General features: G+C 40.1%; 1 protein-coding gene across 1 annotated transcript; it reads right to left on the bottom strand.

Annotated features, from left to right (window-relative positions):
- Window positions 1-143: 143 nt before the first annotated feature.
- Window positions 144-26,491, bottom strand: HNRNPLL (heterogeneous nuclear ribonucleoprotein L like). Its single transcript, XM_061350336.1, has 13 exons — window positions 26,202-26,491; window positions 18,019-18,137; window positions 16,519-16,756; window positions 14,045-14,130; window positions 11,741-11,837; window positions 11,579-11,651; window positions 7,832-7,903; window positions 5,898-6,115; window positions 5,632-5,753; window positions 5,071-5,272; window positions 4,149-4,206; window positions 3,934-4,032; window positions 144-1,032 (listed from the first exon to the last, which is right to left on the bottom strand). The coding sequence occupies exons 1-13, from the start codon at window positions 26,391-26,393 to the stop codon at window positions 977-979; spliced, it is 1,632 nt and encodes a 543-aa protein (XP_061206320.1). The 5' UTR covers window positions 26,394-26,491; the 3' UTR covers window positions 144-976.
- Between the last annotated feature and the right edge of the window lie 872 nt (window positions 26,492-27,363).

The following is a 27,363-nucleotide window of genomic DNA, read 5'->3' as shown; positions in this document are numbered from 1 at the left end:
GGTCAAACCAGATGTATAAGATCAATCAGACAAAAGACAACAACAAAGTAACTGCTCGGGTATGAGAAAGTATGGTGGGGCTTGCTTTTTGTTTTAACTGTTTTTACCACCTTGGTTTCTATTGCGATCAATCTTCTCACATATCCAACTTTTACCATTTAGCATGTCATAACCACTATTTAAAAAAAAAAAGTCAAGAGGATATGTTAAATACAAAAGATTTAAGTTTAAATTATGGAAAATGAGGATGAACACATTGATACAGGCTTGTAGTTTTAATTTTAAAAGGCCCCTACGGTGGGACTAGCTATAGATGGCATCATGCTAATGCAAATGGAAAATGTGTTGGGTTTAAAAGAAAAATAAGAAAACCACTTTAAATAAGTATGAATCCACACCATACACATGTACATACTTTATCTTCTACTTTAGTTTCGTTTGACTTATAAATCAAGTCTATACCACTAAAAATTCGGTATGTGCAACATTAACCTGATTAAAGCATTTTATAAATACAAGTTTTTTAGTATTGCAACATACTTCACTACTTAACATACTGAAAAACAAGTTCTACATTTAAAATTCTCATGTAATAGCTCTATCTGCCAATTAAAACTACAAATGGAAAAATACTTGCTAATCTTTAACATTATCGAAAATGCAAATATATTTCATTTCTGGAAGAAAACGATCTTGTTTATACTACTGGTGCTTCTTTAGACATTTGAAGATACTACACTAACAAAATACAAACTTTGTAGTAAGCTTACAACATGTACTTCTCAGAGGCAGAAAGAAAAAATCTGGTTTTGTATTTATGAAGGAACATCCATTTATTATAAAACAAGATAAAAGATATTAGAATTAAGTTGAAACAAGGCAACATTAGAACAACCACTTAGAGCTTTGTGAACGAAGTGTAGTTTTAAACTTGCAAATCAAGGTGAATGTAGCTCTTCACATGCTGTCCTCTTCTCTATAAATGGGATGAAGTAGAGAAGCAAAGCTTCAAGGTATAAGGGTTGGAGCCATCTGTCAGGAGACAACATATAACATGCTCAGGGTGTTTTACTGAGAGTAACTCTCCTGCTTATCAAGATCTCCATGTATAATCTGATAAATTGACCAATTCTGTAGATTTAAGGCTCACACCTCCCCGTTTAGCCTCACCAGAGGCCCACAGACACGAGACGACCTGTCAGTAAGTGTTATTGAGAGTCCACCAGCATTTTTTAGACATAAAACCCGAAGCGACGAACCTGGTTGCAAGGTAATGTAGATATAATTCCAAATGTTGTACTATACATAAGAACAACATTATCATTATCGCTGCCCCTCTTCCTAGCCAAACTATTTATAAAGGTGTATTTAACAGGCAATTTCAAAGACAAAAGGCACAGGTTGTTTAAGAAAGCAAAAACTTAGAATGTGGCATTTCTATCAGAGTGGTACTGGGCAGCATTTACATGTGTTTACGAAAGGAACAGCAGGATGTCCAGCACACCCTTTAGGCCTCTCCAGGAAGCAAAGCTTAAAACAATCCCTCTCCGCTGAGAAAGGCTGGCAAAACCCATGATGGCAGCACACATTTGCCTCTCAGATAATGGATGATATATCATCCTGGTTCAGCCAACCTCACACTCTTACTACAGCAAGTCTTAACCAACAGTCCTTGCTTTAAAATGCTATCATTTCCTGTGACAGCTATATTTGAGTATATATTAGGGTATGCCCTTTTCATGTTGCAAGAGTAAGTCCTTCTATTGCTACCACTTCTCCAAACTGAGATAAATCTTAAATTGTGAACAATATATTATCAATAATACCCTGAGAAATATTGTGTCTCTAAAGCAATCTCAGTCCATTACTGAGAAAGTGGACAACAGAGGGGAGGGAGTTCGATATGAAAGATTTAAACTGTTAACACTTGACAGGGAGACAAATCTGTACTAGTTTGGAGATGGTAGTTTAAAATAATATCAGGCAATGGGCTCGATTCAAAATTGTCTCTGAATATCTGGAAAAGTTCCATTTAATCCAGTAAACTATACATTAATTATCCAGGACACATCTGTCCTATTGTGTATACTTGTTTAGCAGGTGAACTCCTCCTCCATTCTTGCTAGTCTGGAGCTAAACTCAGCTTGGCCTCACTCTTTCTGATTTGAAAAGAGAACACACCACAGGATCAGTTAATTCAGAGCAGTAAGCTGTGTAATTTAAAGAATCATAGAATAGTTAGGGTTGGAAAGGACCTTAAGATCATCAAGTTCCAACCCCCCTGCCATGGGCAGGGACACCTCGCTCTAAACCATATTACCCAAGGCCTCATCCAACCTGGCCTTGAACACTGCCAGGGATGGAGCATTCACAACCTCCCTGGGCAACCCATTCCAGTGCCTCACCACCCTAACAGGAAAGAATTTCCTCCTTATATCCAATCTAAACTTCCCCTCTTTAAGTTTTAACCCATTACCCCTTGTCTTGTCACTACAGTCCCTAATGAAGAGTCCCTCCCCAGCATCCCTATAGGCCCCCCTTCAGATACTGGAAGGCTGCTATGAGGTCTCCACACAGCCTTCTCTTCTCCAGGCTGAACAGCCCCAACTTTCTCAGCCGATCTTCATACAGGAGGTGCTCCAGTCCCCTGATCATTCGCGTGGCCCTCCTCTGGACTTGTTCCAGCACTTCCATGTCCTTTTTATGTTGAGGACACCAGAACTGTACACAATACTCCAAGTGAGGTCTCACGAGAGCTGAATAAAGGGGCAGGATCATCTCCTTCGACCTGCTGGTCACGCTCCTATCCAATCCCAGACACAGCTACAGGTTGGGCAGAGAAAAGATTCAGAGCAGCCCTGTGGAGAAGGACTTGGGGTGTTGGTCAACGAGAAAATGAACATGAGCCAGCTGCAGCGTGCACTCCCAGCCCAGAAATCCAACCGTATCCTGGGCTGCATCAAAAGAAGCGTGACCAGCAGGTCAAAGGAGGTGATCCTGCCCCTTCACTCTGCTCTTGTAAGACCCCGCTTGGAGTACTGTGTGCAGTTCTGGTGTCCTGAACATAAAAAGGACATGGAACTGCTGGAAAAGTCCAGAGGAGGACCATGAGGATGATCAGGGGACTGGAGCACCTCCCTTATGAAGACAAGCTGAGAAAGTTGGGGCTGTTCAAGCCTGGAGAAGAGAATGCTGCGTGGAGACCTCACAGCAGCCTTCCAGTATCTGAAGGGGGCTTACAAGGATGCTGGAGAGTGATTCTTCATTAGGGACTGTAGTGATAGGACATGGGGTAATGGGTTCAAATTTAAACAGGGGAAGTTCATGTTAGATATAAGGAAGAAGTTCTGTGAGGGTGGTTAGGCACTGGAATGGGTTGCCCAGAGAACTTGTAAATGCCCCATCCCTGGCAGTGTTCAAGGCCAGGTTGGACACAAGCGTTGGGTGACATGGTCTAGTGTGTGATATTCCTGACCATGGCAGGGGGGTTGGAACTAGATGATCTTAAGGTCCCTTCCAACCCAAACCATTCTGTGATTCTATGATTACCCACTAAGTTTGATTCTGGTGAAAGTGGAATTCAATGCTCTTCCTGCCTTCCTTCTTTTTATCTCAAACCAATTGTTTTTTTTTTTACTTTCTTTCCAGAACTTTAAAATTGCGGAGCATGTTTTGAGTTCTACATGACGAGTCAAACCCTAAGAAAAAAGAATGCCATTTAGACAGAAAGTAACAGAACCTAAACTGGAGACTAAATACTGTATTTATGTACTACATTGTGTGTCTGTATATATATGTAATAGCATATATAAATGCAACAAGAACACAATTTCTAGCTGCAGGCTGAGGTGCTGAAGGCTCACCTTTTACAAAGGTAGTAATCAACATGAAAGAAAATAAAACATAGCAGTAAAATCACTAAAACTGACTTACTTGGGACTCTTATCTGGTAGTGATTAAGTACAGTGAGAGCTTCCACTGCATCTGTCTTACATTCCCATTCCAAAAGACCAGACAGTGTTTTGGCAGAGGCTGTCAAAATGAGAAACAAAAAAAAAAGGGGGGAAGGAGGGGATGAGTGAAGTCTCCTTTGCTCTTATCAAAACTGCAATTCAAGTAACTCCCCAAACAGGTCAAAGTTTACTTACGTTTTGGATCAAACACTTTGTATTTAATAAAGCTGAGAACTTCATGATCCTCACATAACTGTCACAAAAATAAAACAAGAGGTAAAACTCCACTAAAAATGCACATAAACACATTACCAAAATTTCTAAGTTCCAAAAATGAAAACACCAACTCTTAAAGAGAATTTATGACAAATTACTATTTTCAAAATATGTTTGGATTGGAAACTCTTTAGAACAACATTCTGTAGTGTGCAAAACAAGGTTCCTGTATTGGTGCCATCCCATGAGAAATTATTTTTTTGGTACAAAAATTGTTAGAATACTGCTACCTCTACTATCTCAAGCTACATTTTTAAATAAAAACAAGCTCTTCTTTTTGACATGCTCACTTCAACACAGCAGCTCAGAAGCTGTACATACAAGCACGCCACCCATGAGCCAGAGTTAACCTCAGACAGAGCTTGAAACAACTTTATATTGAACTGAAAAAGAACTTACTGAATCATCATCAGTTTTAGCACTGCCTCCACTTAAGCAGCCCTGTATTGCATGTTTTAAGCATACAGAGTTCATTTAAGACTGAACTGTGCGAACTGTTTCAGGTACATGCACCTCTCCATTCTGAACCATCCTATCAGTCATTTAAGTAACCATCTCAATGAGTCAGTAAATCTTTTGTGAATTGTAGTCCTAACTTTCCCTATAGTTGGATTTGAGTCTTCCCCTTCCTCCACAAAAAATCCCGAATGCATTAAACTCCTCAACTTTAGTTCCAAGAGAGAATGCCAGAATTGTGAAAATACAGCAGCTTCTATACAGAGAGGCTAAAAACCCATTTTAAAAAACAGTTCTCTCAGTTATTTCTCTTCAAAAGTAGCACAGTGTAAAGCTAGGATAGAGCCCCAAAGCACTGTATGTCACAGTCCTTTCAACTGCCTACCTTTACAAATGTTTCTTCAGTTACACATAGAGGAACATTATAATAATGCAGCACACAAGAGGGTGGTTGGATAATGTTCTTAGATGCTTGGCCAGCACTGGTGAAGCGATTATTCTTACTCATTGCAAAATCCTTGTAACTACTTGTGCCATCCTCCAGTTCAAATATCTGGCTTGGAACTACTGAATGCTGCTTGGAAACACTGGGATTTAAGGATATATATAGTTAAAGCTTCTTAAATAATTAAGACTTGCATACAGATTATTGATCTAACCAGAACAGAGATGACATTTCTTTACGATTTGAAACAGAAGGAGAACAGACGGGTTGGATTTGATACCTTTCCTTAAAAAGAAAGGATGTACAAGACACATTAGGGAATACAGTTATTAACAGCCAATACATGTAATTCCCATATGCTTTATTAGTAGAAATAAAATAATAAATAGCAATAAATAAATAATAGTTGCAAATCGATAAGAGAACAATGAGATATTGTCTGGTTGCAACCTCATTCCATCTGCCCTCTCATAGACTATTAATCTGATAAAACGTATTTACCAGACATTAAGTCTCTTTCCAAATAACTTGACATTGTTGAGATGTGTGACAGCTCTTTCCACAGCATACTCATCACCCATTTCAACCAGTGCTGTGCCTGGGATAGTCTTCATAAATTTCACCTAAGATAGATAAGAAAAAAAAATGACATTGCAACACCCTAACCAATCATTTGGTGATAGTTTTAGATCATCTCAGCCAAGTTTTTTCCAAAACAATTGAAATTACTATAGTAGTTTCCAAGTTTCTAATAAATTATGCCTTACCTTCTCAATGTTGCCATACAAGCAGAACAGGTTGAAGACCCTTGAACAGTTCATCTTTAGCTGATGCAACCCGCTAACCATGACAACTGACCCAGAAGGATTTCCACCATGCATGTAAGAGGAGGATGCCTGGGGCAACGGATAAGCAACGAGTTCTGGAGTGTCCCGAGACCCCATTCGGTACCGGCTTGGCAAGGGCAATAAAGGACCATGTGACCCTAAGGAGATGAAAGACCATGCTTTCATATTGTATGAAACAAGCTTCACCACTTAACCTTGCATTAAAGCCCACATAGGTAATGGGTATTTAAAGGAGGTGGGGGAAAATGTTACAGCAGTTTCCATTAGTTCTTTCTCCAATTAAGAAAAAAACAGAACCACACCACCCAAAACCTAAACCAACCACAAAAACAAACAAGCAAACAAAACCCCCTCTTCTATTTCCCCTAATGTTGCAAGCCTGTTCTTACATTAGCAGACAAGGAGCAAGGAGCTGTTTCATGGTACTGTTTTTACACAAGTGGAAAAACGTATTTCAGTAATTATAAAAATAGTATCTTCCCTGCACCACACAAAAGGCTTGAACATAAACCTATCAGAAGAAATACTTGAAATAAACCTTCAGCAGTATTGCCATATCTACTTTTAGAGCTACATGACACCACGAAAGAATACTACATAGTAGGGAAAACAAACCAGAAGGAATGAATTCTTAGCCAGACATCAGCAGAGATGACGACACAGCTCTTTTTCCAGAGACAAGAGATGAAGCCAGAAAACTGCCTTTCTACAAACAGCTCAATTGGAAGAAACAGGAACACTTAAACCCATGCATTAATGCAAAATTATGCTGTCCTATGTTCCACTACAGATAAAACGACCAGTTTCACAGAAATAAACAATCTTGCTCTCTCTCTCTCTTTTTCTTTTTTTCCCCATGAAGAGAAATAACTAGTATGCAATACCTTTCTATAAGAAGCATCAGTATTACAGACAAGGAGATGATCCCTGCTGTTCTGAGACAAATACGATGTGAAATTCACATAAACCAAGTATTAAAGGAACCTTTCTTCCTTTTTTTCCCCAGAAAAAGCAGTAATGAGAGTTAAACAGTGGTATAGGAGGTGACAGCCACATTTCTTAAGGGAGAAGGATGTATCAGGAAAATGAAAAAAGATTATCAGTGAATCCAAAGTAGAACTCGGAAACTCTGGAGATTTGAAGAACCTTCTGAAAGAGCAGGTAGGTCAACCTACACTGTAAAATATCATTAATATACTTGTAAATAAAGAGGCAAGACAAATCACACTGCATCTGACAGCTGAGTGATTAACTAGAAAAGTCAAATCTAACTGGAACCAAGACCTCAGGGTTGAGAAACCCAAGTCCCAACACATGAAAGTGACAGCAGATCTTCATTTACAGATAGCACTGGTAACAACTGCAGCACTTCACAGCACTAATTCCAAAACATCATTCTTATACAATCACACACTTATAACTTTTCTGAATTAGCTAAATTAGAAGAAACACAAAGCTCACAATTCTTGCATGCAAGAACATCAAAAAGCTTTGTGCTGCATGAAACCATTGATCAAGCTGTGTTGCCATTTTCTAGAAGCAAGCTGCTTTCCTACTATAGATGTAATTTTCCATTCATTGCTAGGGCGATAGCAACTGAAAGGAAATATTCTTTCAAGGGATAAATTTGTAGAGCTAGATGCTCTCTGCAAAAGGAAGAGGTGTGGCAACAACGCTCATAGATTTCAGTCCATCACTAGCATTTTCAGAACATGGACTGACAGCACCGCATGTACAGCACAATAGTGAACTACTCATGCTGTAATGGTCCATAGTTCAACATTGATTGAATATTTAGAATTCCACATTAGATACAAAGAAATCAAAACCACCTGCCATCCTATGTTACTTACCATAACCATCATGTCTAAATGATGATGGATGCTCTCCCAAAATAGCTTGCCTCTGCCGGCCCTTCCCTCTGTCTAATATGTGGGAAGGGAAAGAGAACAGTTTAGTATGCACAACCATGCTCCCAGTTTCTCCAGTTAAGACACAAAACTTTTAGTTAAAACGCAAAAAGTAATTTGAGTCCTTGTTAATTTTATGAACAATTTCTCATTCGTAATATGTCTAAAACCACAAGCTGTAGCCCTGGGACACCAGAATTAAAAAGACTGCCATCTGTGTAACAAATTGCACTTAATCAGTTGGGGGCAGTGGCCAATGAGGAGATGCAGACATTTAAAGTTTAAGGAAATACCCAATAGTTTTCCTAAACAGACACCACACATTAGTATAGATAACACCATACAGTAGGATTTACCTATGTGTCTCTTAAAACAAATTTGAAATGCAGTACTTTTGAAAGACAGTACCTGAATCATAATATTAGCTTCAACAGCAACACATTTTCAAAGTAGGCTTCTTTCAAGAAGTTTCAGCATAAGCCAACAACAACCTGTATTACATGGTTTCATAATCAGTAAACAGAGAGCATTACATACGTGTACATATATATTTACAGAACACCTACTGATTTATGGGCATGCTGAAAGGATTGTACATTATTGCATTATCAGCAGCACATAACAGTTCAACTGAAAAAAAACATCACTGAATAATGCATTTAAAACAACGCTCAATCCTTTAAGAAAACCCAGTTCTCTAGGATATAAAGTTAAGCAAGGGGTCTACATTACTGGAGAAAAAGCAATGCATCACAGCCAAAGCTGTATTTTTTTTTTAAATCGACCCATTCTGCATGATAAAAACTAAACTTAGAGATTTCTTTGTGGTAAGCAACAACTGGCTTCTCACAATTAAAAAAGCCACATTGAAAAGATGGGGCAAAACATATCAGTTTACAACAATTCCCAGGAAATTTAAGTATGATTCTATGATTCTATGACTGCCGAAAACGGCAACACCAGCCCAATGCAGCTGGAGGTACTTCCTCTGAAAAAACAGAAACTATTTGCATTACACAACACAACAATGGGAAATGAAAACACATGTGCCCTTTCTGCTCAGGGTTTTGAGGACAGGTTCCAAGTCAGATGTTTACTTTGGCAATAAAGCCTGCAGAAAGAACAGTGCCGAACGCTTTCAAACATATAGAAGAAAGACTACTTCTGTCAAGTGTTTTTTCTTCCATTCCCTCTTCAGGGTAACAGCTCAGTTCTTGCCTCTAAAAAGCAAATGGGCAGTCATATCAAGTATTTTAGGCATTTAAAATATATGCAGTAATCTTTCAGGAAAATCAAGTTTATAATTCTAGTCTATGGTTGAAACACAAGACCTGATCTGTGTTAAAAATTAATTCTGAAAGGAAAGATTCTTTACAATATTGTTTAAGTTTGGGGTTTGCTGCTCTTTGCTTTTGTTTTCAAATCACATCCTTGAGTTACTGCGTCTGCTGGTATTACCCCCAAAAGAAATGTTCCAAGCTATAGTTTGAACTTTCTGGCTAAAAGCAAGTAGAATACTAAAGGTCAGTGGATTTCTTTTTTTTTTGTTCAATCTAATGCAATGTGTGTTCATAGCATCAGGTATTTGTTAGGAAGCTTACTTAAGTGGACAAATACAATATGTAAGTCTGTAATATGTTACCATAGGAACTATTAGCAAAATGCATTTCCTTCCTAACATTTGAGGGGGAGTTTGTGAAACTCTGAAAGGCTGTATTAGCATGTCTGTCCTCAAAATGAAATTGCTTCGGGCTAAGACTTTGATTGCTGTAGTCAAGAGCCCTACAGTTTGGGTCACATTAAGTTCAAAAGCCAAACAACACTACTGCAAGACTTAGCTGAAGCACAAATATGAAAGCTCTCTCAAAAAAAGCAGCAAAAACACCAAAGCACTCTTCATTACTTTATAGGCAAAATTGCTCTATATGCCTGCCTTCTCAAAGACATTTCACTCAAAAATTATATTCCCATTTTCTAAGTAAATGGGTCACAATAACTGAAAAATTATGATATATACAATATATTATATATATGTATCAAATCCAAGTCTAATTCTTTTCCTCTTAGATGTAGCAGAGTGATGTATAGAAAACAGAGACAGACTGTCAAAGTAATCTATGAAAGAACAAGATGTACGTATCCTGTGTTTTTCATTTCCCACTGTTCTCTAGCTTGGGGAACCTTTAGTTCATACAGCCATAGCTATTTGAAGGCCAATTACATTATGTAATTAGATGCACAGCGTTACAAGTCAGCCTCTGAACACTGCAATAATCAAAAGACACAAGGGTCAAATTAATCCTTCAGTTTTTTCAAATTCAAGCCTTCATGTCTTTTTCCTGCCCTTGAGCTTCTTGAAACTCCCTTTTTTAGATCAGGAATTTGAGGGAAAAAAAACCCAAAACCTGAATCCCGATACATATAGTATTAATCAACCAATACTGTAGCTCCCTTGTTAACTTTTTACAAGAACTTAATTTAAGCCCTAAGTTTTTAGTTGTACAACAGTTTTACAAGCCCAGTGTCTCTGCAGAATTACTCTGAAGTGCATATCGCTTGAGAAGGCCAAAGCCCTGGTTCTCATATAGCCTTTCATAAGTAGATAATCTATCTTGGACGCATTGTCTTCACTTTTCTAACTTTACATTGCACACGTTATTGTACAGAAGTTACTGAACACTGCACTCAATAGATACAGATTATTATTTTTTAATAAACACTTTACACGAGTTAAGCTACACAGCAGTTCGTCTTTACATATATAGTTATAGCTCCCACTGACATGAGTTAAGCTCTGGTAATTTTTACAGCTGAGTATTTAAGAGACAGTATGACTGTACCAATTATGAACCTCCCTATTTTAATACTTAAATAAAACTGGGGGGGCCTATCTGATATTGCACTGCTCATTTCCAGCTGTCTACAGATAAAGATTAGACATCCCTACTAGACAGTATTTACACTAAGCCTGAATGCAACTCTCACATACAGCAAGTAATAAAAATATTACAACATCAATAATATCAACAAGACAGGTTCTTAATTTTGGAGGTTCTCGAATTTTCAGTTGTAATTTTAAGGGAAATAAGCCAGCATACATACAAACATGAACAGAATGGGTACAGTCTTATGTTATTCATCCCATACAAATCTGAAGTGCTGGAAGTGTCCTCCTTTAAAAACTTGTGGTGGTGGTGCATGCAGTATGCAGACAAGGTGAATTGCAAGTCTGAGTTTTTCAGAGGGTTTGTTTGTTTGTTTGTGGGTTTTTTGCTGATGCCGATGTGGTGCATGATGAAGTGTAGAGTCAGCCTGCTGAAGTCCTCTATCCTTCTTAATGCCTCGTCCAACATAGGGGAAAAGAGTCCTTTCGAAGGAGAAGCAGTGTGCAAGTTTGTAGTTTGTAAGGAATAGTCTGTACCAGGTTTCCTCTCCTCCAAAGGGAGAGAGCTGCTTGGAGAAATGCAAGTCCTTGAGAATTGCGAAGGTGCTTGGAGGTGTGGGCTCCTTGTTGAACTAAATGGCTCAAGCACACGGCAGTAGGGGGGCACTAGGGCACAGGGTTAATTTCCTGGCTTGTGAGTACAGCCTTCAGCAGCACTTTGAAATGACTATTGCGATACAGCCTGACCACGTATAAAGGATTGTCATTAGTACAAACATCTACAGCAATAACATATGAAAACCTACCTCGTCGGCCCAGATATGGTTTAGTGTAGTCCCAACTATCATTGTCGTTTCTAATGACATTGAGTCGAGTTGGCTGTTCAAATAAAGTAAAAGCAAAAAAAGGTTAAGTCTCAATTATATATGTATTTCTAGTAAAATTAAAAGAAAAGGTCCAAGCATTACCCTTGCATATTCAATTTTTAGTGTGCAGCATCCTGCATAGATATCTGCTCCATTGAGTGCAGCCTTCGCCTTCTGGGCACAAAACACCGATTCAAACATAGACATAGTGTTAAGGATTTTTTTTCCCCCAGGTGTCTCATTCATGCCCCTTTCTTCTCATATGGTTTCATATTTGTAGCCTGCAGATATTTCATTATCATATACAAGATTTCTATACAAACTTCAATATATAAATCACCCACAAGTATATAGGGGTTCAACTTATGTTAACCATCTCATTTTGAGATGTAAGCAGCATACAATGAGACTGTTTATAAATCAGTAAATTCTTCAGTATGGATAACATACATGTAAGCTTTCTTTTTGCTCTGGTCTTATGCCAGTTGGAAGGGGATAATCTGGTGGATTTAGTAATTTTCATCAGAAGACACAGCAAGTTACCAGCAAGCCTAGAGAATATTTGAAGGGAAACTTCAAGCTGCAGCATTTGGGAAGGGATCGGAGCTCGGCCAAGAAGGTGTGACTTAAGACAATGCATCCCTTTTCACCACTAGCATTAGCTAGAGACCTGTGGGTAGGGAGAACATAAACTCAGTAATCACTTTACAGCAAAAAACTAAGAAAAAGTACAGCCTTTTTAGCTTATTAGCCAAATAAAACCACAGAACTAAGAGAGATACTTTGAGTGACCAAATAATCATCCTGCATCAAAAAATACAAGCAGCAAACTGCTTTAAATTTCCTGCCCAAGGCAGCTACATTCACCAGGCTCCAAATGTAGGTTATTTCATATCCTCTACACAGAGTATTTCCTATGACTAGCAGAAAAATGTACCTGAGCCTTGGCACATGGTAATCCATGATCTCATACATACTCAATAATCATACATACTCAATAAGATATGGTGTCAGGGAACTTGAACCTTGCAGCAGATCATCCTGCAACGTAATTTAATGACATTTTGGAAGTAGTCTGTATCAACAGCATATCTCCTGTGTTTTACCACATTCCTGCAAACCAACTTCTAAGGTGATGTAGATTCACTGTGGAAGGTAAGAGTGAAAAGAGTTAAGCTTCACAGGCCTCTAAGAAATTACTAGACACTCGCCAGAACTGTGGGAGCAAAACTGCAAAAGTAATGGGTACTGCAGTTAGCACTGAAATTTGTGTCGATTTTTGAACTTTTCAGACAACACTTGTCTTGAAGCTGACTGTTTTCCCCCCACGAAGCTGCTTACCTACACTGCTGCATTACTTTGCTCACATTTTGAATTTTCTTTCCATTGCTGGTTGGTTTGTTTTTCAAAAGGCATGTTGCAGAATTTAAATCAAAGGACAGAAGTACAGTAGTCACAGATCATGTGCAGGATCCTCTCTATAACTTCCCTAATCTTTCATAAGATGCAGAATAAGCCCCAACTGTACAAGTCATCTGACCCAGAAAACACTGCTTACTCAATACACAGTAAGTCAAACTACTGCCTGTTAGGACATACAGTTTAAGTCTTCTACATAGACAAACAGCAGTTAGCTTGCTTTTATGGAAGTCAGAGTAATTCTTCTGGCCCAGCAAATCATTAATGCAACCACTGGTTAAGTCACACATTCCCGAAGAGACCCATTAACGAAGCCTGGCCCATCAGTAGCATCTGAAATTACAAAAGGATTTCTGAGATTTTGGTACAATTTTGTCCAGATAACAGCTCCGAAGTGGAGGGTAATCAGTCTCTAGGAAGAAGGCTATCAGAGTTTTATAAACTAAGGCATAATCGTATCAGACTTTGGACTTTGCAAACCACAGTAACACATTAACAGCTCTGAACAGTCACCCTACGTACAACTTAACACTACAGATTAGAGTAAACAGTAGGATAACAGAGCAGGGGGAATTTCCCCAACACATGATGAACAGGTCAAGGAGGCCCAAGGTGGTCCCTCGCAGTATATATTAGGACTATTTTAGAGGAGTCTGAAGAAGTCAAACTGCACCTCTGCAATCCTTCACCCATTTCTTGAGCATCAATACCATCAGAAGCCATGAAGCTTTGTGTGTAATGTGTTATCAAACCAAGAACATATTTCATGCCTGCCTTAGAGCCACCTATAAACATGGTTATCAAGACTATTGTTGACACCATTTTCCTATAAAGATTAAATGTTTAAGTACTTGCAGACATACAGAAATTATCATGTCTTACACAGAAACTAAAAAATAATTTGGTCTCAGAATTACACAGTATTTATGCCATCTGCAGTCAAGAACCTACAGGAAAAAAAAAAAAAATCGCACTCAAAAAGGATATTCAACCATTGCCTGTATTCCATTTCTCTTGAATATAACAATGCGCTGAACTTTTCCAACAGGGTTGCACACAGTATACAAGACATCCTAAGGAAGAAGAAAAAAATATTTTAGTCAGATGTGACATTTCAAACACAAGGTCCACAGAACATTTTCTTGCATTGGCATTTAAATGCCAGGGAGTAAAGAAAAGGCTTGTTCACTTTTCATTTATAATTTTCCCTATGCAATTTATACATTTCTTATTAGCATTTTTATGGATTAATATAGTACAGGCAGTCAAATCTGAAAAATGGAAAAAATTCTCTAAGAAGAAGAATCATAGAATAGTTACGGCTGTAAAGGACACTCAGATCATCTAGTTCCAACCCCCCTGTCATGGGCAGGGACATCACACACTAAACCATGTCACCCAAGGCTCGTTCAACCTGGCCTTGAGCACTGCCAGGGATGAAGCATTCACAACTTCCTTGGGCAACCCATTCCAGTGCCTCACTACCCTCACAGGGAAGAACTTCCTTATATCTAACCTGTACTTCCCCTGTTTAAATTTGAACCCATTACCCCTTGTCCTATCACTACAAGTACTAATGCAAACATTAAACATGTACCTCCAACTGTGTTAAAACCCAGTAATTCCACCCATGTCTCAACCCACTCTCCCTTTAAAGTATGCATTGCAGTAACTTCACCAAAGCAAAGAGAGACAAAGTGACACTGTAGTTAACAGAATATTTCATTTCATGAGGTTGAAAGGGTTTTTTTTAATTGTTCATGTTCACTTTCAGAGGAGTAGCTGGGGGCAGTCCATGATGTAAGCTTTGGTGGCTTATCAGAAGGAAAATTTCACTTTTATTCACCTGAATCAAAGACACTGCAAAGTGGTTGCTGTGCTTCTTCACTTAAGACAGAGAAAACTTCTGACAAGAAACACTGGATCAATGCAAACTCATTGTTAAGACTGCTTTCACCAGCATTCGTCTATACTATAAGGAATCAATAAAATTCAAGACCATCTTCAGTGCTGCAGGGGAACCAAACAGTAAGGAGAAAAGCTCGCCTTTCTGCACCTCAGGCCAGGCTTATGATGTGGTGCTAGGATGCCTCTAGCGATCGTTGGTATACTCTAGACAGACAGCTGGGGGCAGCAGAAAAGAAGAGGTTGAGGGGGGGAGTGTCTGTTTTTGAAAAGCAGCTGCAGTGCTACTGTCTTCATCCTCAGCATTTCCAGGAAGCTCTCCCAACCCGTAAGGATGCTTCTGCTACCAGTTTCCTCAAGAATCTACTTTGAACCCAGCTGTTTCTGCAAGCCAAATTTCAAATGCATGAATGAAACTCAGTTTCCAAAATTTATATTATAGTCACACGGAAAGAATACATCAACTTCCAGTGGACGTGTTCACATAGCTCAAAGCAGGTATATTTTTAAACACTGATGAAAAAACACCTCATTCTTGCCATGCTTTTCTATAAAGAAAACTGTCAGGAAAAAAAAATACAGCGTCCACTAAGGAATCAGCAAGCAAAAACCTATCAACATTCACAATACAGTGAAGCAAAAAGCATGACATGGGACTGATTGTTTGAAGCAATTTTAGGAATATTAATTTTCAATCAATTTGCTGCCATAACATATGTCACATTAAACAAAAGTTAATGCTTGCTTTAAGTTACATGGTTCCACACAACCTGAACACTTTGACTGATCCGTACTATCCCATATATTTCCTTAAGAACAAGTAACTTACGCTTGTATCACAGAATTACAACTCTGCCTACAGCAATCTTTTCCTGACATATTTCTGTACCTTTCAATGTGTACTATAATATCTCTATGAAAAATAAAAGCATTCAGTGAATGAATCATAATCTGTATCATAAAAAAAAATGCACATGTGCCATAAACAGATGGCAATTAATTAGGACACAACTGCATCTATGGTATTACTTGAAATACTGAAAAGCAGAATGTATCAACCCAAATAAAAGTGAGGAAGATTCCATCAAACTCAAGTTGATAATCAACAAATAAAGGTTTCAACTTCCCAAAGGAAATACTTCAGAACGAAGGACTGCATAAAATAACCCCTCCCACTGGAAAAATTACTTGCTACTTAAACATACACCACTCAGAGCCTAAAAATGAAATGACATTCTCAGTATTATGGCAACATGTTTGGCAATACTTCCAAAGCACATAGCAACTTAAACATTTCAAAATCCTGACCAGTGAAGCCTTCAAATGTATTGCAAAATACGTCTACAATGTGACAGAATCACCCAAAAAAACCTTTTTTTATAGCATGCATGTTACTTTTGTGAAGATGGTGGAAACCTTTGGTACATTATTTTATTCCGGACTCAAATTAACAGTGTATAATTTTAACAAATGGTAAACAATGGTAATAATGTAAGAGATTGCTGCTCCCTGCCTTTAATTATTTTATAAAGACAAAAGAAAAAGAAGAAACATACCACTGTAATTGGGTAGAGAGGATTCTGAATTGACAACAGAAGAACTTTATTTCCACCAGATGGATCATCAGTGTTCCCTGGCCGAGTAATCCTCTTACTTGTTGAGTAGTTGAAAAAAGCCTGCTGTCCAGCAATGTATACAGGCTCATCCGCTGCAAACGTTACACATTTCTTTGCACTGTCTACATTCTCAAACTCCACCAGAGCTTGGCGCTTAAATGGCATCATCATGACATAACTGGTGAGAGAAACATTACAGTAAGTTTTCCTACCTGCTTTCTCAAAACAAATCCAAAGTTCCATAAGTCTCACATGTTTTTTCTAAACAATGCCTAACAAGGACTAAAAGGAGGGTGGGACTCCCTGCTCACACTTCCCAAACCTGGTCAACACATTTCTAAAGCGTTTGCACAAAACAAAGTAATGAAGCTATAAGATAAATGAGTAATAAACAGTTGTTTTCATGAAAAAGTTTAATGCATAAAAATATTCAAACAATAAAATAAACATTTAAATAATTACTAAATTATAAAAACTGCAATATTAAAAAAAAAAATCTTGCTAAAGCCATTTGAAGGATCAAAGTAAATGCCAATTATAAAACACATTCAAAGATGATAAATTACACTTCTTTGCTGTTGCTAAGGAATTTAAAATACTATTTCTGACACAAAACTATCTTGGAGGAAATAAACAGAAGTATTGTAGCTAACCAAATCCAGACACAGACAAACTCAAGAAGCTTTGTCAGTTAATTATGTTTCTGAAAAGTAAAACTTTCAGGCTACATGTACTTATTTGTATTCCTGAACAAGCTGGTCCTTGCTTAATTTTATTTATTTTATTTATTTTTATATATATATTATATATACTGGTACAAGTATAATTCAATTATTTGAATATTAAGACCACAGAAAAATACTGTTGCCCTATTTACAATACTCTATTTCACTTCAATACACGTGTTCACTTGAAAAGAAATGCATGATTCCAAAAAGCAGCACTCAGAACTCTACTCATTCACCTTTACTATTTTGTTCACAGGTGAGGAATCTTCATGCTATAAGACCTTCAAATGGGCTTTCTCTGAATAATTATCTCATTCTGAAGGTTCTACCATATCATAAACAATCTTCCATATAAAAACATAGGAAAAAGAATCATCTGCTCTGTGGCCCATCCTTGTTTTTGGTATATTCGCCTATACTCCGACAATCACCCCTGTGCTGTTCTGCAATTCAGTTTACCTAGAGCTCACATTAAGGCCAGGACTAGACTGTACTACTGCAATCTCAGAGCACACATGTAGCCAGCTGTAACTCTGCTTGACCAGACTTGGCATATGCAGAAACACAGAATCTTCACAAAGCTAGAAAGTCTTAATGCTTTACTATTAACTAAGTTCCATATTTCAAATAGGTACCATAAAGAGGTCCAAGTGACCTTTAAATAATGCTCACAACTTGTCCAGAGACATGACATTACACTGCTTAACATTACCATATGGTTCCAAACTTTTCAAGAGCTTCCACAAGATCTGCTTCCACAACTGATTCACACAGCCCTCGAACATGGACAACAGGAGAAACGGAGACTTTGTGATGACTTCCCCCAGCATCCTAGCAACAAAAAGATTTTAAAATTCAACACAGAACGAGGAATACTGCCGTCATTAACTAAAATTAACTAAAATCAATTAAAATTAACTAAAACTTGGCAGACTCTGCTGGGTCCAGAAAGAACCATCTAAATAATGTACAATCCAAGCATATTTTAAATAATTTAACATTTCTGTCCAAACGGAGTGCCAAATTTAGTTGGTGCAGTCTACTTAAAATAAAACGCTCTGCAGATTTAGTCAATGTGCTAGCACAGGCAAGATTTTCCTAATTAAAAAAAAGGCCATTTAATACTTGGTTGGATTGCAGATCTATGCTATTTGTTAAAAGCATCAAAAAAATATACAACAGCTAAAATATTTCTGACACACTTCCTGTTTGTTTGTTTGAGACAGGCTGGGGTATAAAAGCAAGAACAAACAAGGGCCATAAGTAAACTAAATGAAAATGGATTATTTTTCTAACATACACAGTGAGGTGCCCCACAGTACAGAAAGAAATACCTGTTCCATGCTACACTTGAAATAAACCCAAGCTCCCTTCTAATTCTGAACACTCTTAATACATGTTTATAAAACCTCACCATTTCTGTTCCCATGGGCATGCCCTCTCTTTCACCCCAAGGTTGCCTACAATTAACAGATTCAGCTGCCATACATTACCACACAGAATTCTCACTATAAGCATTTTTCAGAGCTACTGCTGTGACTTCAGGCTAGGTTCTGTGTGAATGAAGAATCTGGGTTGGAATCAGCTCACCTTTCCATTCAAAGCCTGAAGTAGAGCTGAAATTTACATTATATATTCTGAGACATGAGGGTAAAAAAAAGAAAGAATATAAGCAAATAATGGAAAAAACAAGGAAAGATTAGAGAAAACCAAGGGCACGCTAAAATATACTGTAAGCGCCAGCACCCAAATTTCGTAATGGCAGTTAACATCATGTATTCAAATTCAGCAACTATGTCTGTTAGATGTGTTTAATCTAACAGATCAAGTCTTGCTGATTTTTCACTTTTTCATAAGAAGTAGTGCAGCATCTTCTGGAACTAGAGAGAGAGATTCTCATTTGTAGCACAAAGGAGCATTCAGCTCCAGTAATAGAGTAACCACAATGATTGCTATTACTGCTACAGACTTTCCTCTCTTCCCTTTCTGTTTGAGCTACAGATTCAAGGAAAAAAAACACATTCCAGATAACTACAAATTGAGTCCTGTGTGTCTAATTCCTGTGTTCCATTCACAGCTCCCCCAAAACAATTACGGTTTTTATTCTTTAAATAAAGGATTTGACCATTCTGCTTGAACCAAAAGCCAGCACTTCAAACGTCATCAGACATAAAACAACCCGCTGTGTAAGTTTTTAACTTAGCTTACATTTGATTCATTTGCAGTATGAAAACATGAAGCGGCAACACTTTTCTTTGAATAAGAGCTGTGACAATTGTGGGAGAACACCACTAGTGGTATTTGCATAAGATAACATATATCCTGAATTAATTAATCATCTGAGGTCTACAGCGGTAGCAGTGATCTAAGTAGTCATAAAAGATTAATACTTTGAACTGCAAATATTTTGGCAATTGTGGAAGGAACAGAACCACACAGAGGTTTTTTATTTTCAGCTTGTATGTTCTTCACCCACATACACACTTTTTAAAGCCTAAAGAAGCACCTAAGGAAGGAAATTTCCAAAGGAAAACTAACAATAATTACCAGGTTTTCCTGCAAAGTCCATTACTCTAAGACATTATGATAGCAGGCATCTTGACTTTATTTACAGTCTACAGAACAATCAGAAGCTCTTGAATCAATTATTCATTGCCCTGCAGACTTGTTACTATATTAGGATTGCTGTTAACATTAGGGCTATGTGTTTTCTTTTCTTTTGTTTTCTTCTCTTTAATGCATTCAAGAATCTCACCTAAAAATACTTCTGTCTCATCAGATGGCAAATATGCCCACGAACAGTGAAGCAAAGACACACTACTAAGAGCCACCTTACTTCACTGGCACTCCATACATCAAGTCAAGGTTTTTAGAGAGTGGATCGTAACACAACGGTATTTCTCTTCCTCCCTTTTCAGTTCAATCTTCTCTTATAGTTTCGGTTCGTGTTTCTTTCTCATGCACATCCCTTTGTATTTTTATTTATTATCAGTTCATTTAAGCTTGCCTACTGAAGATATAACTCCCTCTAACAGTACAAACTCTCTCAAAAATTAAGACTTTTGTACTTGCATCTTCAAATCTATTATACACAAATGATACACACACATAGAGTTGTCTGCAATTTTGTAACTGGAATTATTCTCTGAGCCATCAGCAGATACAAATTTTGCTTTCTTTTGCAGTTAAAGCAACACTTGGCTTTCCAAGCCAAATTTCCTTCTCTCACAACACCACACAGAAAGCACCCATTAGTAGGGTGTTGTACGATAGGAGATTTAGCAAGAATCAAAAGTCACAACACTGGTGCTATGGTAAGTAACTCACACAGAAGCTCAAGAGCATGCAATAAAATACTAGTAATAATTATTATTTTAATACACACCAGTGAAATCCTGGTCACTTGCCACAAAATTAAGGACTTATCTACATAGCATTTCAAAAACTAATTTACACAGGTAAAACCACTGATGTTATAAACGGCCAAATCAGAAGGCACTGCTTTACTCAAAATAGTTTCTAACAAGCAGCAGCAAACAGCAGCACAAGAACCAAACATAAGCCAGCCCTAACCAGGAAGACACAAACTAACATTCACAAAGCCTACTAGTGAAAGACATGAACATGGGCCACAGGCACATGTTTGAGTGGAAGAAGTCTTCACAAAGGGCAGACATACGCATTATCGTCAAACAAGTTTTGCAGCTATGAAGCCGCAGCAGCCAGCAAATCTAGAATGATCCCTGATTTCCTCTAAAAGGAGAAATAAAACCACTAGACCACATGAAAAAATCAAACCTATCTGTAAGTCTAAAGCACCTCCAAAGCTAAGGTCAGAATGCATACAACTCATCCAACTGCTGCTGTAATTTCTTCCCAGAAACGAAAAATACAGGATTTTGGCCAAAATCTCATGGTCACTGTACCCTGAAAACTCCATGTGCTACAGTTGGCATACAGACAAAGGTTACATCAAAGCATCTGCTCACATACAGATTAACCACTAGCAGTATTTCTCTGCTTACAAAGGAGTCTTTCACTAATGCCAACCCCCACAATGGCACAAAAGCCCCATGCAAAACTCCAACGACACTTGTGCTCCACCAAAGCCAGAACAGTTTAGCTAAAGTTACTGCTGCATCCATTAATACGTATGGCTTAAGGGCTTCTGAAAGGTCGGTAACGATTTCTTGAAGAATCATTAGCTGGACAGAAAATGCAATTATTTAATAGATAATGGAAACAGACTTCCTTTCTAAATGCTCAAGACCGGTAACCAGGACAGAAAAAGTTTCCACCACAAAAAGAAGCTAGAACATAAAAATGCTTAACATTGAAACCGAGCTTCTGTAGAGAGCTGAGGCACACACAAAGTGCTGATGTACCCAAGCAGTTGAAGCACAAACAACTTACTTCACATATATAAGACTTCAGCAGACTTCAAAGAGCAGCTATGGCATTTTAACATCCATTCTTTGGTGACCTACATAGTTCTAGACAAAACTGTAAATATATCACTGGTTTCTTGCTAACAAATACTGATTTGCCATTCCAGAAAGGAAGAAAGTCATCTCATCATGGGCTCCAGGATGATGTCTCTCCTGTTCACCAATTCCAGACTAGAGATTTTTTCACCAGCTGTTTGGACATCAATGCATCCTTTATCCTTCCTCCAGACACTTTCCAGTCAGCATATTCACCTTAGTTCTATTAGTCACTACTACCTTTTTTGGACCATCTGCTCCTTTACCCTTTCTCTGCTTGCCTCCTCCTCTTTTTCTCCTTACTGCAAAAGGACAGCACTATATCTTTCCTCCCCTCAGGTACCTAGATATACTATTATTTTACTTTTCACCATTCACATTATCTTATTTACTCTCAACTTTTTCCTTTCACTGCACCCCTCTAAAATGCTCTGAAATTGCTTTTAGAAATATGACAGAACTGGTGGGGAGCCCCACAAGATTTCTTATTAGTTATGCAAGTTCCCCAAACTTCATTAATAGGTAACTATGGACTGATCATTCAACTGCCTTGCAGAATGTCAAGGGTAGCTAAAATTACCTCACTACAAAAGCAAGGTGAAAGTATACAAAACATTACCCAGTAATCTCAGCTCTGCCCACTGGGGATGGTCCGATGAAGAAACTTTCATAAGCAGACACACAGCATCTCATGCACACTCTTCAAATGCCAGTTGCACTACACGATGATGGCATTTTTTGAAACTGTTTACCCTGTCATACATCATCTCTCCTGATCACATACATCTGCCCCACTTTAGCAGTTCTGTCTCTTCCCTACAGAGTACAGGAGACTCTTCTCTCTGTGCCACCTGAAATTCCTGTAGCTTTGCACTGACTGTATTTCCAGTACACAGTGAAGCAAGACAGTTTCAGAACAACCAAGCAAAAAAGACAAAAGTCCAGATTCTATGGCAGTAGAATAATATCCCAGCTTTGTATATCCTGCATATAGTTGTTATTGCTTGCTTGTTTTGGGACCTGGGGGTTACAGTTAATAACACCTGATATTCTGGAAGGCTACCTGGCAGTTTAGTTTTGATTTGGATGCGATTTTGGGGTATTGTTTCTCTTGTTTAATGCATACCTCTTCCTGGTGCTCTCTGTGATCGTGTCCTTTCAATGATCACAGCTGCTACAGAATTGAATATTTGTACTCTGTCCCCTTCTGCTAAATTTGAATCTTCCCAGAAGTGGTCAGGCAGTTAGACTAGATAATGGTTGTAGGTCCCTGCCAACCAAAATACTCTATTTTCTTCTCTACTCAGCATAATCTGGATATCCTTTACAAAAACTGAACAAACAAAACCCCACACAACCCACAGCATCATCAGGAGATTCAACCTGAACTAGCTTGAAGGTAACGGCTACTTTTTTGATGGAGGACAAAGGAGAGGGGACGATTTACACTTACTCCATTACCAATTTGTAGAACGTACTTCATTTAAGAAATGGATATATGAACATATCACTGAAAAATAGGTCAAGATCTGAACTCACTGTCTTCTAGCTACTGTTTCAACTGCCTGCCATAGTCATGACGCAATTGTGTTGCAAAGCGAGTTGCTTTCTTTCCATTTACTGCAAAGCAAGAACACGCCATACGGGAAGTTACAGCAGAGTAGCTGAGAAGCGTCAAGTACATTCCTACAAGCTACCACAAGATAACATAGTTATGTTTGTGTATGTAGGCACCAAATCTCACTTCCCCAACAGTAAAAATGGGATAATAGATCTTCCCTGCTTCATAGACATATTTAAGATCAAGTACGTCACAGACAGTGAGGCAGGTGGATGCTAAAGAAAAAATGGGTTGTATAAATACATTAATCAACAAAACTGAAATTTAAGGGAGGAAGAGTGGATGGAGTTGAAAGACCCTCCAAACACAGTTCTTGACCCACATTCTCCCAGTGTCCTGATGCTATGCTACACCACAATTCCAACTCCTCTGCTGAAGCTTCACCAACACTCAACACAGGCTCTGTAAAAGTCAATTCTTCCAAATCATACTCTCCCCGCACAGCACACTTCTGTAAGATCACCTCCTGCATCTACCCCAGTCAACATTCTGGTCTGTTCCTGGCTCTCCATGCTCCTCAGCCTTGACAGGAGCCATGGGGAAGAGGGTACAGCTCTGGGCTATGGAGTGTCCACAGGACTGGGAACAGAGGAAAAAACCAGCAAAATAAATGTTGGTTTTCCCACCTGGATCTTGCATGAAGATTCCTAGGCACCCTTTTATAAAACCCTACAAAATTTAGAGACACAAAGAGCTTATTCAAACCAATGAAACAATCCCAGAGGAATGGGAAAACGCCACAATAATAATTAATAATAAATAATAAATACAACCCAGCAGGGAGACCCCACCCACCTGCTGGTAGGTCCAGGCTTTATACAAAGAAAGTATATAATCCCTATGAGTGTACACTTCACCACTATTCTAGGACACATGCTGGCAGTGGGGAGGGGATAGGACATGGACAACAGTGAGGCCACCAGATTCCTACCACTCTTCTTATCCTGATCATCCATTTCCCCATTCTCCTTCTAATTCCCCACACCCTATAGTTCTTCCTACGCCACTTGCTGTTTTTCTTCTCCCTTTTGAGCAACCCAGGAGACTTACACTTCTTCCTCTCAACCTACCTTCATCTTATATATCTTCACCCCGAACCACATACAACTTCTCTAAGATAAGAACATTTCTCTGGAGATTAATTATCAAGATATGTCAAAGAATAAATAAGTTTCCTGCACTTTTTAAGCTATTAGAGGAAAAAAACCCTGTAATTCACGTTAACTAACTGAAGATGCTAGCAGTTTGCTATTAAAAGCCCCACATAAAATTACTAACAAAAGCACTCAGCTGTTCGTTTCTCATATATTCACTTGATGTTACCCCTTATTCTTAAGGAAGTAGTTTAATCTCTATCATCAAGACAACTTCTGCCTCTCTGCATGTGAACTGGGATAAACTGAGATACTGAGGTCAACACGAAGACAACGCGAGCCAGAACCCAGAATGAGGGGAAGGGAAGAAGAAGAAAAGCAAGAACTAGCTGGTTTCATAAAATACCGCAGGAAAGAGGAAAGGCAAGAGCAGTATCTTGTTCCTATTTGAAACACTGTGTGATGTCCAGCTCCCCTACATGACAAAGCTTTAATGTAACTTAAGCAAGTATATGGATGTCATTGAGAACTGACCTTTAAGACAGAGCCCACTGATAAACCTTGACTGAAACAGAGACAACGCTTTGTCACAAGAAATCACAGAATTAAAATAGATATATTGTAATTCTATAACACAGATGTATATCTTTGTTGCAGTTTATCAGGAACCTTTTGTACTAATTTAGAAGGTACCATCTCCATCAAGAAGTTTAACTGAGAGATGCTACCTTATCCCAGTGCCAAGCAAGTTCATTTTTATAAAACCACGAAATGAGCTATTCTATACAAGGTCTGTCATTAAATCAATGTTCTCTTGATCTTGCTTTTTCAAGTAAGAAACAGAAAGCGCCATCAAGAAGAAAAATGTTTAAAATCAGTTGGACAATTAGCTAAAAAAAACCAAACAGCAGCCACAAAAGTATTGTTAGCCCAAATTTAAGGGTCAAGGACTATCCCGATATTCATGAAGAATAGAGGGTATGTGGCAAAAAAATAACTGAACCAGCTTATTAACATTGCTCGGGGGAGTAAAAATACAAATGATTTTTAAAAGGAGGTAATCATTTATGATCAACCTTGTCGCCATATGCCGCCAGACACAACGGCAAAACAGAAGGATGAAAGAAACCCTCTGCCTCGCTTTCTTCCCCCGCTCTACGTTTCTATAGTTACACTCAGCAACAGGGCAAACACAAAACTTGCAATGGCAATATCCCAGGAGGCAACAAGCTGCCCACGGAACACAGGCAATCTCAGACCTGTGAAACCCAAACCACGCAGACACAGCAGACTGCGGAGCTCAGTCCCTCTCCCCCAGGCAACTACGGGCAGGAACAATCAGCCGCACACCCCGAGCAAGCCCGCCACGGGCAGAAGGGAGAGGAGTGCGGGACCAAGCCCGGCTCCCTCACCGCCTTCCCCCAGCTACGGGAAAGGCGCGGGGGGAGCACACCCCACCGGAAGCGCCTCCATGCCCGGGGGACAGGGACAGCGGGCTCCAGCCCCGGGGGCACGGTGTGGCCGGCGATGAAGCCCGCCGCGGGTGAATGAGGCGGGGAGCGAAGCGAGCCTGGTCCCACGGGAGGGGAGGGAGAGCGGGGTGGGGCGGGCGGCTCGCCTGCCCCCTCCCCCCGGCGGCATCCTGATGGAAGGTCCCCCCCAACCCCTCCCCGGCGGCCGCCACCGCGTCCCTTACCGCGCCCGAGAAGCCCGGCCCACGCGGCGCAGGGGGCTTGTCCCGCCGGCTCTCGCTCTCCTCCGCGCCGCTGTACTCGATCTCGCCCTCCTCGGCAGCGGCACTGGGCTTCAGCCGCTTGGCCTGGCTCTCGTAGGCGCCGTCCTCCTCTTCCTCCTCCTCATACCGCTCCCCAGACGACGGCGACGACATGGCCGCGACAGAGAGGGGAGGAACGGCCCAGCTACGCTGAGCGGGGGGACAGGCAGCGAGAAAGCTGGATTGGAAACTGGCGACAGGGAGCCCCAAAGATGCTCTGCGCCTCGGCCCCCACAGCGCACACCCCTCCCTCCGCCGGGAGTGGGACACGCCTCCCCTGCGGCCATCGCTGCCACCATTGGCTCCGAGTCAGGGCGGGAGCGAACGCGCTGAGCCGATAGGCCAGTAGGCATGCCCATCGGACTCTCCCGGCATCGTGATTGGTCAGCGAGCGCGCCCGTCACCGCCCCTAGAGGCTGTCCCGGCACCGCCTCTCTGTTCCCTCCCTCCGTCGGTCTTTGATGTCTGAGGACTTGGGAGGCCCCGCCGAGGGCCCATGAGGGCCGGGAACAGCGTTCTGAGCGCGGGGTCCTTTTCTCGGTGACCGCCTACCCCGCAGCCCTCACCGCTTTTGTCTGCTTCCCTGCGCCACGGCTGGTACAGGCGCTGGCCCGGGCACTGCGGGCTGTGAGGAGCAGCCGGGCCGGTGTGTCCCAGCGGGGAACGCTCCGGGCCGCCGCGCTGCGGCCCCCAGTTGCCAAGGTCACAGAGCACCTTGAGAGCCGTGAGGCGGCTCCCTAGGCACAGCCGTTAGCTCCACACCTAGCCCGTAGCCCCTGGCCACGAAGGGGAAGCTCGTGCGTTTTTTCGGGTGGGCCCGGTGCTTATCGGAGGAGGAACAGTACCGCACTAAATACGCTTCCCACAAGCTCGATGAACGTGGGGAGCTGCCTGGACAGTTGTCTGTGTGCCCCCAGGGCTCTGTTACTGGCACTACTGTTTCTAACGGTGCCAACGTACTCATAGGACTGCAGTGCATTACATGCATGTCTATGGTGGCAATGCAAACCTTAGGTTGGTCAGCTAGGGCTCCTTCAGGGAGATGTTGCTGAAGGTGGCTCTTAGAGCCCGTGCCTGTTTGCAC

This window comes from Neopsephotus bourkii, unplaced genomic scaffold, assembly GCF_033783945.1.
Source record: "Neopsephotus bourkii isolate Nb327-2 ecotype Australia unplaced genomic scaffold, CSIRO-AGI_Nbou_v1 NB_481, whole genome shotgun sequence".
In the NCBI taxonomy this organism is placed as follows: domain Eukaryota; kingdom Metazoa; phylum Chordata; class Aves; order Psittaciformes; family Psittacidae; genus Neopsephotus; species Neopsephotus bourkii.
Note: the sequence above shows the minus strand (reverse complement) of the source record. Positions and strands in the feature narration are given on the sequence as shown.